The sequence below is a fragment of the Microcaecilia unicolor genome, chromosome 1 (assembly GCF_901765095.1).
Source record: "Microcaecilia unicolor chromosome 1, aMicUni1.1, whole genome shotgun sequence".
NCBI classification, from domain to species: domain Eukaryota; kingdom Metazoa; phylum Chordata; class Amphibia; order Gymnophiona; family Siphonopidae; genus Microcaecilia; species Microcaecilia unicolor.
The window spans coordinates 154581807-154594167 of record NC_044031.1 but is presented as its reverse complement, the minus strand read 5'-3'; the positions used below and the strand labels follow the sequence as shown (position 1 = coordinate 154594167).

Below are 12361 nucleotides of genomic sequence, written 5' to 3'. Positions count from 1 at the left end.
ATTTTTCCGTATCCAGCATTTCCCCTCTCTGCCTGAGGCCTGTCCTGCAATCCATATCCATCCATGGCCATCTGTCTCCTCCATTCATCCCTATCCAGCAATTCCCCTCTCCCTGAGTCCTGCCCTTCCAATCCATGCTCCTCTGTCACCTGGCCCCTCCATTCATCCCTATCCAGCAATTCCCCTCTCTGCCTGAGGCCTGCCCTGCAATCCATATGCATCCATGGCCATCTGTGCCCTCCATTCATCCCTATCCAGCAATTCCCCTCTCCCTGAGTCCTGCCCTTCCAATCCATGCCCATCCATGCTCATCTGTCACCTGGCCCCTCCATTTTTCCCTATCCAGCATTTCCCCTCTCTGCCTGAGGCCTGCCCTGCAATCCATATCCATCCATGGCCATCTGTCCCCTCCATTCATTCTTATCCAGCAATTCCCGTCTCTCTGAGTCCTGCCCTTCGAATCCATGCCCATCCATGCTCATCTGTCACCTGGCCCCTCCATTTTTCCCTATCCAGCAATTGCCCTCTCTCCCTGAGGCCTGCCCTGCAATCCATTTCCATCCATGCCCATCTGTCCCCTCTATTCATCCCTATCCAGCAATTTCCCTCTCTCCCTGAGTCCTGCCCTCCCAATCCATGCCCATCCATGCTCCTCTGTCCCCTGCCCCCTCCATTCAACCCTTTCCAGCAATTGCCCTCTCTTTCTGAGCCCTGCCATCCCAATCCATGCCCATCCATGCTCCTCTGTCCCCTGCCGCCTCCATTCATCCTTTTGCAGCAAGTCCCCTGTCTCCCTTTCATGACCCCCCTTGCATCCATGCTCCTCTCTCTCCCATGTCCCAGCCTGGGCCGCCCTCTTCTCCCCCCCCCCCCCCCCCCCCCCCCCCTTCGCATCCATGCTGTCGTTTCTCCCCTGCCCTCCCGCTCCCATTGTTGTTCTTTAGTGGCCACCCTCTTCTCTCCCCCCAACATGGTTGTTTTGTTTTGTTTTTTCTTGTTTTTAAATTTACCTCCGTGCCGGTTCCGGCAGCGAAGCGTCAGGGAAGGAGGCGGCGCTCCCGACGTCTAGGTTTCCCTTCGCTGTGTTCCGCCTTCTTTTGACGTCATCCTTGACGTCAGAAGAAGGCGGAACACAGCGAAGGGAAGGCTAGACGTCGAGAGCGCCGCCTCCTTCCCTGACGCTTCGCTGCCGAGCGTTGCGATTGGTTGAGTGTCATTGCTCCGCCCTCGACGTCATCACGTTTGACGCGTGGGCGGGGCAGACACAATGCGATCTCACCCCCTTCACTTTAGAATGTTGGCTAACAGAGGCTTCATTAGAACGTTGGAGGTGCGTTTTATATAGAGAGATGTGACTCCTCGCCCTGTAGGACAAAGTGTTAATATATCCTTCCCAGGTAAGGAAAAAATTGCTTTGTGTCCGAGGGTTATGCAGAGAGTCCTGGAGCTCCATCATAAGTAAGTCATGTAAGCGATTCCTCCATTGCCAAAAGGAGGGGTTCAGTTCTTGTGTCCAGTTAACAAGTATGCACTTCATGCCCACCAAAAAAGCCTTATGGGCCATTATATTCTGGTATCTCGTACCCCCCTCTACTGGAGCTTGGCAACCCAACAGAATACTCGTAGGCTGCTGATTAACCGTTTTCCCTCCTATTCTTTCTAAATATTTAACTATCCTGGTCCAGAAAGCTGTTATAGCTGAGCATTTCCAGAAAGCATGGTAGAAGTTATTGTCCGGCGCACCACAGCGTCTACATTGGGCTGAATCTATATATCCCATCTGACACAGTCGAGACTGAGAGGTATATGCCCTGTATATCACTCTGACCTGGCATTCTCGAACCTTTCAAATATTTTAATGTCTGTATCATATCACACCTCTTTTCTTTCCTCCAGGGTATACATGTTCAAGTCATCAGATCTCTCCTCAAGGGAGATCTGATGCCTTGTGGAGCAAACCTCATACCATTTTTGTCATTTTTCTCTGATATAACTGAGCAAATGAGTCAGTGAAGAGGTCAAGGCCTTCAAAGTGGTACTGGCTTATCTGGAACAACAAGAGGAAGCGACTGCTTCTAATGTTATGATCTTGAGATTCTGGCTTGACCTCGCTTCAAGAAAGAGAAGTAAAACAGGAAAACAAACTTAAATCACAATTTTTAAAAAAAAACATCTTTTGGTTGACCATTTTGTATTTGCTTCATTATTTCTTCTAATTAAAATGTGTTTTTCAAATAACTACTGTGCTTAAATTTAATATTGTACTCCTCTGTATACAGCACTGATTTTCTTTATGAACCTATTTCTGTAAAAAATTTGTTACAGTACAAGCACATATACAACACATTTGTTAAATGGTTACTGAATTGTGTTAATAAAATTTGAAATCCAAATTGAATATGCCTCTTCTATCCCTAATATATTTTTTAGTATTATCTGTTTCTCGGATATTCGAGACACTACTGTATACCAAAACTTTATATAAAATGTATGATCAAAAGCATGAATATATCGCTCATTACAATGTCAAGGATTATGTACTTTATTCACTATCACTTGCATGTAGACGGTAAACATAATAAACCAAAGAGAGGATGCTCAAAGATAAATATAATTCAGTACATAGATTTTAATTATAACAACTCTTATTTGGATCTTATAGCATATATAAATAGCTATAAAAAAATAATGATCGATATCCCCTTTTGCAATTAAAAAAAAAAGTATGAACTCTGAGTATGGGCATATTTACTGCAGTTATGACCATCTACTCATATACTTGCAAATAAAAAAGAAACCAGTAGAACACCATGCATGTGTGTTCAATATACTGAAATAGAAGGAAATAAACCTATCGCAGTATCGACAAGGGGAATAAAATATACATAAATTCACCAGTTAAAACAATCATAATACTGAGAAGGGCATTTTCAATATAATGTCCAAATCCAACTTTGTATGCTTTGCAGAAAATGTCCAAAAATCCAGTAGCAAACATGGCCATATTCAAAACAGAAAAAGTCTTTTTGTTTTGAAAATTGCCACTTGCTAGACATTTGTTGTGCTCAGTGCATCTACCTTTCTGGACCATTTTCGGAAAAAAAATGTCAAAGTGAAAAATGCACAAAATCAATCCATTGGGATGTGGGAGAAACCAGCATGCTTAGCAGACTGTCCATACAGACAGCAGAGCAGTGGGGCACCCTAAGGGGCACTGCAGTGGATGTCACATAAAAGGTCCCAGGTATACAGCTCACCATTACCCCCTTATTTTATATAGGGATCCCTCAACCTACTGTACCCAACTGTATATCACTATAATAGCCCTTATTTGTTTTATTTATTAGGATTTATTTACCGCCTTTTTGAAGGAATTCACTCAAGGCGGTGTACAGTAAGAATAGATCAAGCATGAGCAATAGACAATTACAGCAGTAAAAATATTCAAAAACAGTACAAGGTATGGCATGGTATACTATTTACAATGTCAACACAATACGTAATAGAACATTTAGGTGATAGCGAAGGGTAAAGCAAAGATGTAACATATAGAAGGGTAAGAAAGTAGGAAGAGTTAGAAAGTAAGGTGATTGATTTAAAGAAACTTGTACATGAGGTCAGAGAAATGGTTAAATATTTATCTCAGCTAGAGTAGGAGTGGATAAACATGTCCTACTGCAGTATATGCAGCCTGAGTACTCCTTGTGTGTTTGAGTGAGACTAGCGAGTTAGTTACTTCTTATGGTTGCAGGTGTCACCTATATTTGGATAGAGTGGGTTTTTGGTGGGGTTTGGAAGGCTCCCACTTTCAACCACAATTTTGAGATATGGGCCTAGGTCCCCTTCTCTATAGTGCACTGTCCTAATACTACTACTACATAACATTTCTAGAGCGCTACTAGGGTTATGCAGCGCTGTACAAATTAACAGAGAAGGGCGGTCCCTGCTCAAAGGAGCTTACAATCTAAAGGACGAAATGTCAAGTTGGGGCAGTCTAGATTTCCTGAGTAGAGGTGTAGTGGTTAGGTGCCAAAGGCGACATTGAAGAGGTGGGCTTTGAGCAATGATTTGAAGATGGGCAGGGAGGGGGCCTGGCATATGTGCTCAGGGAGTTTGTTCCAAGCATGGGGTGAGGCGAGGCAGAAAGGGCGGAGCCTGGAGTTGGCGGTGGTGGAGAAGGGTACTGAAAGGAGGGATTTGTCTTGAGAGCGGAGGTTACAGGTAGGAACTTAAGGGGAGATGAGGGTAGAGAGGTAAGGAGGGGCTGCAGATCGAGTGCATTTGTAGGTTAGTAGGCTACTCATGGATCCTGCTTGCTGCTCTATTTATTTATTTGTAGCATTTGTATCCCACATTTCCCCACCAATTTGCAGGCTCAATGTGGCTTACATTTGCCGTAATGGCGGATGCCATTTCCGTGTAATAGAATTACAGATGGTATTGCATTAATGACATACATGTTAAGAAATATACAGTGGAACATACATGGAGCATAACATAAATGGAGTAGATCATGGTAAAGAGGAATACAATAAGGTATTACATGAAGGTTTCTGAGTTATGAATTGGATTGTAACATACATTAGGTGGAATACTATAGAAAGAGCCTATTCGACATGAGGTAGTGCTTGATCTTTGGTTATGTGAAAAAGGTTTCGATTTTATGTAGAACGTGTATAGTGTTATTATTTAGTATTTCAGATGGATGTTTATTGTATGCCTTCTTAAAAAGATCTGTTTTCAGTAGCCTTTTGAAGATAGATAGGTCTTGCGTTGTTTTTATGGCCTTCGGTAGTGCGTTCCATAGCTGCGTGCAGATGTAGGAGAAACTGGTCGCATATGTGGATTTATATTTTAGTCCTTTGCAATTAGGATAGTGGAGATTGAGGTATGTTCGTGACGATATCTTTGCGTTCCTAGTAGGTAAGTCTATGAGGTCTGACATGTAGGTCGGGGCTTCCCCGTAGATGATTTTGTGGACCAGGGTACAAACTTTGAACGCAATTCGTTCTTTTAATGGTAACCAGTGTAGTTTTTCTTTTAGGGGTTTGGCGCTTTCGTATTTTGTTTTCCCAAATATGAGTCTGGCTGCTGTGTTTTGAGCAGTTTGAAGCTTCTTGATGATTTGTTCTTTGCATCCGGCATAAATGGCATTGCAGTAGTCTAGATGACTTAGTACCGTTGATTGTAATAGGCTTCGGAATACTTCCCTTGGGAAGAAAGCTTTGATTCTTTTAAGTTTCCACATTGAGTAGAACATTTTCTTTGCTGTATTTTTCGCATGGTCTTCAAGTGTGAGGTTCCGATCAATTGTGACTCCCAGAATTTTCAGGCCGTCTGAGACCGGAAGGGTGTAATCTGGTGTGTTTATAGTATTTGGTTTGTTTGTGTTGTATTGTGATGACATTGTGTCTTTTCTGCGTTTAGCTTTAATTGGAATGCATGCGCCCATGAGTTCATTGTTTGGAGGCTGTGTGTGATTTCATTTGTGATTTCGGTTATGTCCTGTTTGAACGGGATGTATATCGTGACGTCATTTGCATAGATGTATGGGTTGAGTCCTTGGTTGGATAGCGATTTGGCTAATGGTGTCATCATTAAGTTAAAAAGGGTTGGTGAAAGCGGTGATCCTTGTGGTACTCCTCATTCAGGTTTCCATGGTGTTGACGTTTTTTGGTTTGAAATCACTTGATAAGTTCTTGCTGTTAAGCCTTTAAACCATCTTAGTACGTTTCCTCCGATCTCGAAGTAGTCTAGGATGTTCGAGAGTATTTGATGGCTGACCATGTCGAAAGCACTGGACATATCAAATTGTAAGAGTAGCACATTATTTCCAGTTGCAATTAGTTGTTTAAATTTGGTTATGAGAGTGGTTAGCACTGTTTCGGTGCTATGGTTGGTTCGAAATCCTGACTGTGATTCATGTAGTATTATGAATTTGTTTAGGTAATTGTTGAGTTGATTGGTTACCATACTTTCCATTAGTTTTACTATCAGGGGGATGGATGCGACTGGTCGCTAGTTGGTTGTGTCATTTAGTTTTTTCTTTAAGTCTTTGGGTATGGGTGTAAGTAATATATTTCCTTTGTCCTTGGGGAAAAGTCCGTGTTGTAGCATGTAGTTCAAGTGTGACGTAAGGTCTGTTATGACGCATTTGGGGGCATAACTAATTAGGTTACTGGGGCATATATCCAGTTTGGAGTGGGTTTTGGAGAATTTATTGAGTGCTTGAGTGATGGTTTCTTCGGTTAGTAGTTCGAAGTCATTCCAAGTTCGATCTGCTGGGCATTCAGTGGGAATAGGGTTCAGGCATTCCAGAAATTTTTCATGATCAATGGTATTGAGTGGTAGTGTGGATCGAAGTTTTATAATTTTCTCATTGAAGTATTTGGCAAGTTGATCTGCTGATGGTGTGTCTGTGCTAGCTGTGGTAACCAGTTTAGTATCTATTAGTTTATTCACAAGTTGGTAGAGTTTGTGTGTCTTTGTAATCTGGTCCTATTTTGGTTTTGTATTATGTTCTTTTGGATTTTCTTATTGTGTATTAGTATTTTCTTTGCATTTGTTTCCAAGCTTTGAGTGTGTGTTCATTTTTCATTTTTTGCCATGCGCATTCAAGTCTCCTGATAGGACTAGCCATTACATTTGATACTGTCATAGAGCCTGATATGTACTTATTCTTTCATATCTTTGGGGTAGTGGGAGGGAGTCAGTGACCATTGAGGGGAGTAAGGGGTCATACCTTAATCTCTCCAGTGGTCATCTGGTCGTTTATGGCACCTTTTTCTGACTTAATCGTGATAAAAACAGGTCTAGACCAAAATGTCTAAATTGTAGCTCTGGATGTTTTTGTTTTGTTCCATTATGGCAGAAAAAAATCCAAGCTTTGGGAATGCCAAAATCTCGCCCCCAGCATGCCCCCTTGTAATTTGGACATAGTGCAGATGAACTGTATAGAAAAAGTCTTAAAATGTATTTTATAAGTAGCAATTTGGACATTTTGGCAAATAAAAATGTCAAAATGCCACCTTTTGGATGTTTTTCTGTTTGAAAATGAGCCCCTAAGTCTATCTCCAAGAATGAGGAATTCTTTTATTTATTTATTTTAAAAGGGTGCCACACATACATTTCCATAGTGAGGGTTGTTTCCTTCTTGAAAAATTAAGACAATCAGAAAATTTAAACCCCAGAGTTGTCACATAAATATATAATGGTAAGGAATATTGATATGAGATAAAAAATAATTTTAGAACTCTGTTTTCCATTAGCAATAAGCAATCTTTAAAATGACCAGAACTTCTCATGTTAAAAAATAAAAACTAAAGTAAGTGGAAAAACAAAAAATACAAACACCAGTAGGGTATTAAATTTATGCTTGCATGGTGATACTTAAATATCTTGTTCTGTAATATTCGTATTTTGTGCTGATGAACTAGTTGCATTTTAAAAACGCGATTGTCTAGTGAAAAGCAAGAGTAGAGAGGAGTGTATCACATATATACCGTTTGATGTGCAAACTGCTTCGAACATCAAAAATTAAAAGAAAAAATATTTCTCAAAAAGGTTCCAAGACAGCAAACAGGATCATGCTATGCTTAGGATTAGCATATCACAGAACAAATAAAAGATTAATTTCCATGAATCTGGCTCAGTTCCTCCTGTGGATATAGTAATTTTAATATTTTTATTCAATAAGGTATATGATGTGATGCTTCGAGATGAAAGATTCTACCCATCATTCAAACACAATCCATTTTATATCCGGATGCTTGCTGAACTTGACATGTTGAAGGACCCAAGCTTTAGAGGATCAGATGATGGAGATGGAGGTAAGAGAAAGCAAATCCGTTGCTGGGGAAATTGTGCAAACAGAATAAAATATTCTAATTAACTTAGTGTTTGACCTAAAGATGTGGAGATTCAGCTTATATTTGTGAATATTCTTAGAAATACAACTCTTTGGAGGTTTTGGGAGCTAGAGTTGCAAACCTCAGTAGAACACTTATTTTATTCTATGCAATGAAAAAGGCCAATAAAAACATAAACAGCTACGATAGTGCTCTTTTATTAGACTAACAATAATTTCCTTCGAATAGGTTTTGGGGACTAACAGCCTTTTTTAGGTCAGAACAGTTTTGCTCATTCTTTTCTGACCTGAAGGAAGTGTGCCAGCTCCTGAGCACTAGTCAAGAAATAAATTAATTTCAGTGATTCTCACTAGTATGCATGATAATGACAATCAGAGTAATGTCTTGGTACGGGCTCATGAGACTCTTACACCAAACTACAGTTTTCCGCTTCCTGGCATACAGGCATAATACAGAGACCAGGAGGGGAAAGGTTGAGACTCCTGTGATTCAAGGATAGAAGGGGTGAAATGTTATTGGACCAGATATTGCAGATCAAATAAGAGCCACACCCTGCTACAGTTGATTTATCTTCTATCCTAGGAGATTAAAAAAATGCATTTTCAGGTAATCAGTTGTAAGTGATCCAGCAAGAGACGGAACAACTCTAGACTTAGTCCTTAATGGAGTTAAGTACAAACAGGAAAATCCAATACATTAGCATTTAAGTTTCAAAAAGACGACTATGACCAGATATATTCCAAGTATTAAAAAAGGAGGAAGGAAGGCCAAACATTAGCCGTCATGGTTAAAAAGTGAGATGAAGGAAGCCATTACAGCTAAAAAGAAAATCCTTCAGAAAATGGAAGAAGGATCCGACGGATCAGACAGCATGAGTGGCAAGTCAAATGCAAAGCGCTGATAAGGAAGGCAAAGAGACTATGAAAATAAAATTGCATTGGGGGCAAAAACATATAGTAAACACTTTTTTAGGTATATTAGAAGCAAGAAGCCGGTAAGAATAAGTTGGATCACTAGATGACCAAGGAGTAAAAGGGGCACTCAGTTAAGACAATGCCATAGCAGAGAGATTAAATGAATTCTTTGCTTCGGTCTTCACCGAGGAAGATGTGGGAGAGATACCAGTGCCAGAAATGGTATTCGTTGCTGATGAGTCAAACAAACTGAAACAAATATCTGTAAACTTGGAAGACGTAGTGCAGCAATTTGACAAATTGAAGAGTAGCAAATTGCCTGGACTGGATGGTATACATCCTAGAGTACTAAGGAACCCGCAAAGGAAATCTACTGTAGCTGCATTTAATTTTTGGAAGGGTGACTATAATAAAATGAGGAAAATGATTAAAAAGAAGCTAAAAGGATTGGTTGCTAAGGTTAGGACACTAAATCAGGCATGGGTGATATTAAAAAATCAAAATAATACAGGGAGTGCAAACTTTTTATAAATCAATGAATACTAAGTTGTTTGCACAATTAGTTTGCGGGCGCTTTCCACCTTATAATGACAATTAAATGATTAAACAAATGGAACCTCAAATCCCCCGGTAGCGAAAATTTCAATACAGAACTCGCACTACCAACGTAGGGGTCCGTTTAATATCATAGGTTCCGTAAGGAGCAGAAGAGGAGGAAAACCAATCGCTCACAAAAAAAAAACTCACTCTAAGTGAGAAAAACGGGTGACTTAAAAAACCTCCTCCTGTTCCTTACTAACACCTGATGTGGAATGCGCCAATCACCAAACTAAATAAATATGTCCTAAGACAATTGTATCAATTATTCACCACCCTTGTGAACTAGAAGCCCCCCAGGAACCTATGATATTAAACGGACCCCTACGTTGGTAGTGCTAGTTCTGTATTGAAATTTTCCCTACCGAGGGATTTGAGGTTCCATTTGTTTAATCATTTAATTGTCATTATAAGGTGGAAAGCGCCCGCAAACTAATTGTGCAAACAACTTAGTATTCATTGTTATTAAAAAATGCCATCTAGGATGCCCAGACCACATGCATTCCATGTATTTGCAAAGGTGAAAAGAAGAGAAAATGACTGCCAGCATGGTTAAAAGGTGAAGTAAAAGAGGCTATTACAGCCAAAAACTTGTTCTTCAAAGAATGGATAAAGATCCAAACGACGAAAAAAAGAAGCAACATAAGCACTGTCAACTCAGATGCAAAGTAGTAATAAAGATGGCTGAAAAGAGAATATGAAGAGAAACTTGCCGCAGAGACTGAAACTCACAGTAACAACCTTTTCAGGTACATCAGAAGCAGAAAGCCTGCGAGGGAAACCATGGGACCATTAGATCATGAAGGAACAACAGGGGCACTTAGGACAAGGCCATAGTGGAGAAACTGAATGAATTCTTTACTTCAGTCTTTATGGAAAAAGATGTAAGAGATCTGGCTGTACTGGAAAGGCCATAGTGGAGAAACTGAATGAATTCTTTACTTCAGTCTTTATGGAAAAAGATGTAAGAGATCTGGCTGTACTGGAAAGGCCATAGTGGAGAAACTGAATGAATTCTTTACTTCAGTCTTTATGGAAGAAGATGTAAGAGATCTGCCTGTACCGGAAATGGTTTTCAAAGGTGATGATTTGAAGGAGCTACTATCTGGGATGAACCCGCAAAGGAAATCTACTGTAGCTGCATTTACTACTACTACTATTACTACTACTATTTAGCATTTCTATAGCGCTACAAGGCATATGCAGCGCTGCACAAACATAGAAGAAAGACAGTCCCTGCTCAAAGAGCTTACAATCTAATAGACAAAAATAAATAAAGTAAGCAAATCAAAGCAATTAATGTGAACGGGAAGGAAGAGAGGAGGGTAGGTGGAGGCGAGTGGTTACAAGTGGTTACGAGTCAAAAGCAATGTTAAAGAGGTGGGCTTTCAGTCTAGATTTAAAGGTGGCCAAGGATGGGGCAAGACGTAGGGGCTCAGGAAGTTATTCCAGGCGTAGGGTGCAGCGAGACAGAAGGCGCGAAGTCTGGAGTTGGCAAGTAGTGGAGAAGGGAACAGATAAGAAGGATTTATCCATGGAGCGGAGTGCACGGGAAGGGGTGTAGGGAAGGACGAATGTGGAGAGATACTGGGGAGCAGCAGAGTGAGTACATTTATAGGTTAGTAGAAGAAGTTTGAACAGGATGCGAAAACGGATAGGGAGCCAGTGAAGGGTCTTGAGGAGAGGGGTAGTATGAGTAAAGCGACCCTGGCGGAAGATGAGACGGGCAGCAGAGTTTTGAACCGACTGGAGAGGGGGAGAGGTGACTAAGTGGGAGGCCAGCAAGAAGCAGATTGCAGTAGTCTAAACGAGAGGTGACAAGGGTGTGGATGAGGGTTTTGGTAGAGTGCTCGGAAAGAAAGGGGCGGATTTTACGGATGTTGTAAAGAAAGAAACGACAGGTCTTGGCAATCTGCTGGATATGAGCAGAGAAGGAGAGAGAAGAGTCAAAGATGACCCCAAGGTTTCGAGCTGAGGAGACAGGGAGAATGAGAGAGCCATCAACAGAAATAGAAAACGGGGGGAGCGGGGAGGTGGGTTTGGGGGGGAAAATGAGAAGCTCGGTTTTGGTCATATTTAATTTCAGGTGGCGTTGAGACATCCAGACAGCAATGTCAGACAAGCACGCTGAAACTTTGGTTTGGATGCAAGGTGAGATATCAGGGGTAGAAAGGTAGAATTGGGAGTCATCAGCATAGAGATGGTAGGAAAAGCCATGGGATGAGATTAATGAACCAAGGGAAGAAGTGTAGATAGAAAAGAGGAGGGGACCGAGAACAGAACCCTGAGGTACGCCGACAGGCAGAGGGATAGAAGTAGAAGAGGATCCACCAGAGTGAACACTAAAGGTGCGGAGGGAGAGGTAGGAAGAGAACCAGGAAAGGACAGAGCCCTGGAATCCAAGTGAGGACAGGGTATCGAGAAGTATGCTGTGATCGACAGTGTAAAAAGCAGCGGAAAGATCAAGAAGAATGAGGATGGAATATTGACCTCTGGATTTAGCCAGTAATAGGTCATTGGAGACTTTAGTAAGCGCAGTTTCGGTTGAGTGGAGAGGGCGAAAACCAGATTGTAGTGGGTCAAGAATAGCATGTGAGGAGAGAAAATCAAGGCAGTGGCGGTGAACAGCACGCTCAAGTAATTTGGAGAGAAAAGGAAGAAGGGAGATGGGTCGGTAATTAGAGGGACAAGTAGGGTCGAGTGAAGGCTTCTTAAGGAGAGGTGTGACCACAGCATGTTTAAAGGCAGCAGGGACAGTCGCAGTGGAAAGTGAGAGGTTGAGAATGTGACAGATAAAAGGAATAAGAGCAGGAGAGATGGCATTAAGAAGGTGGGTGGGAATGGGATCAGAGGAACAGGTGGTACATTTTGAGGAAGAAAGGAGAAGTGTAGTTTCCTCAATAGTAACTTCAGGAAAGGAGGAAAGGGAATGAGGGGAAGGAGAGAGAGGGGAACGGACTAGTGGAGGGAGAGGTGGTGAGG

General features: G+C 41.5%; 1 protein-coding gene across 3 annotated transcripts in view; it reads left to right on the top strand.

Annotated features, from left to right (window-relative positions):
- SNX13 (sorting nexin 13) overlaps positions 1-12361 on the top strand; it is a 483917-nt gene that overhangs the window by 266128 nt on the left and 205428 nt on the right. For all 3 annotated transcript variants that reach the window (XM_030201510.1, XM_030201500.1, XM_030201519.1), the window contains one exon: positions 7697-7829. In XM_030201510.1, coding sequence (XP_030057370.1) covers positions 7697-7829 — 133 coding nt within the window. The remainder of the gene's footprint in view (positions 1-7696; positions 7830-12361) is intronic.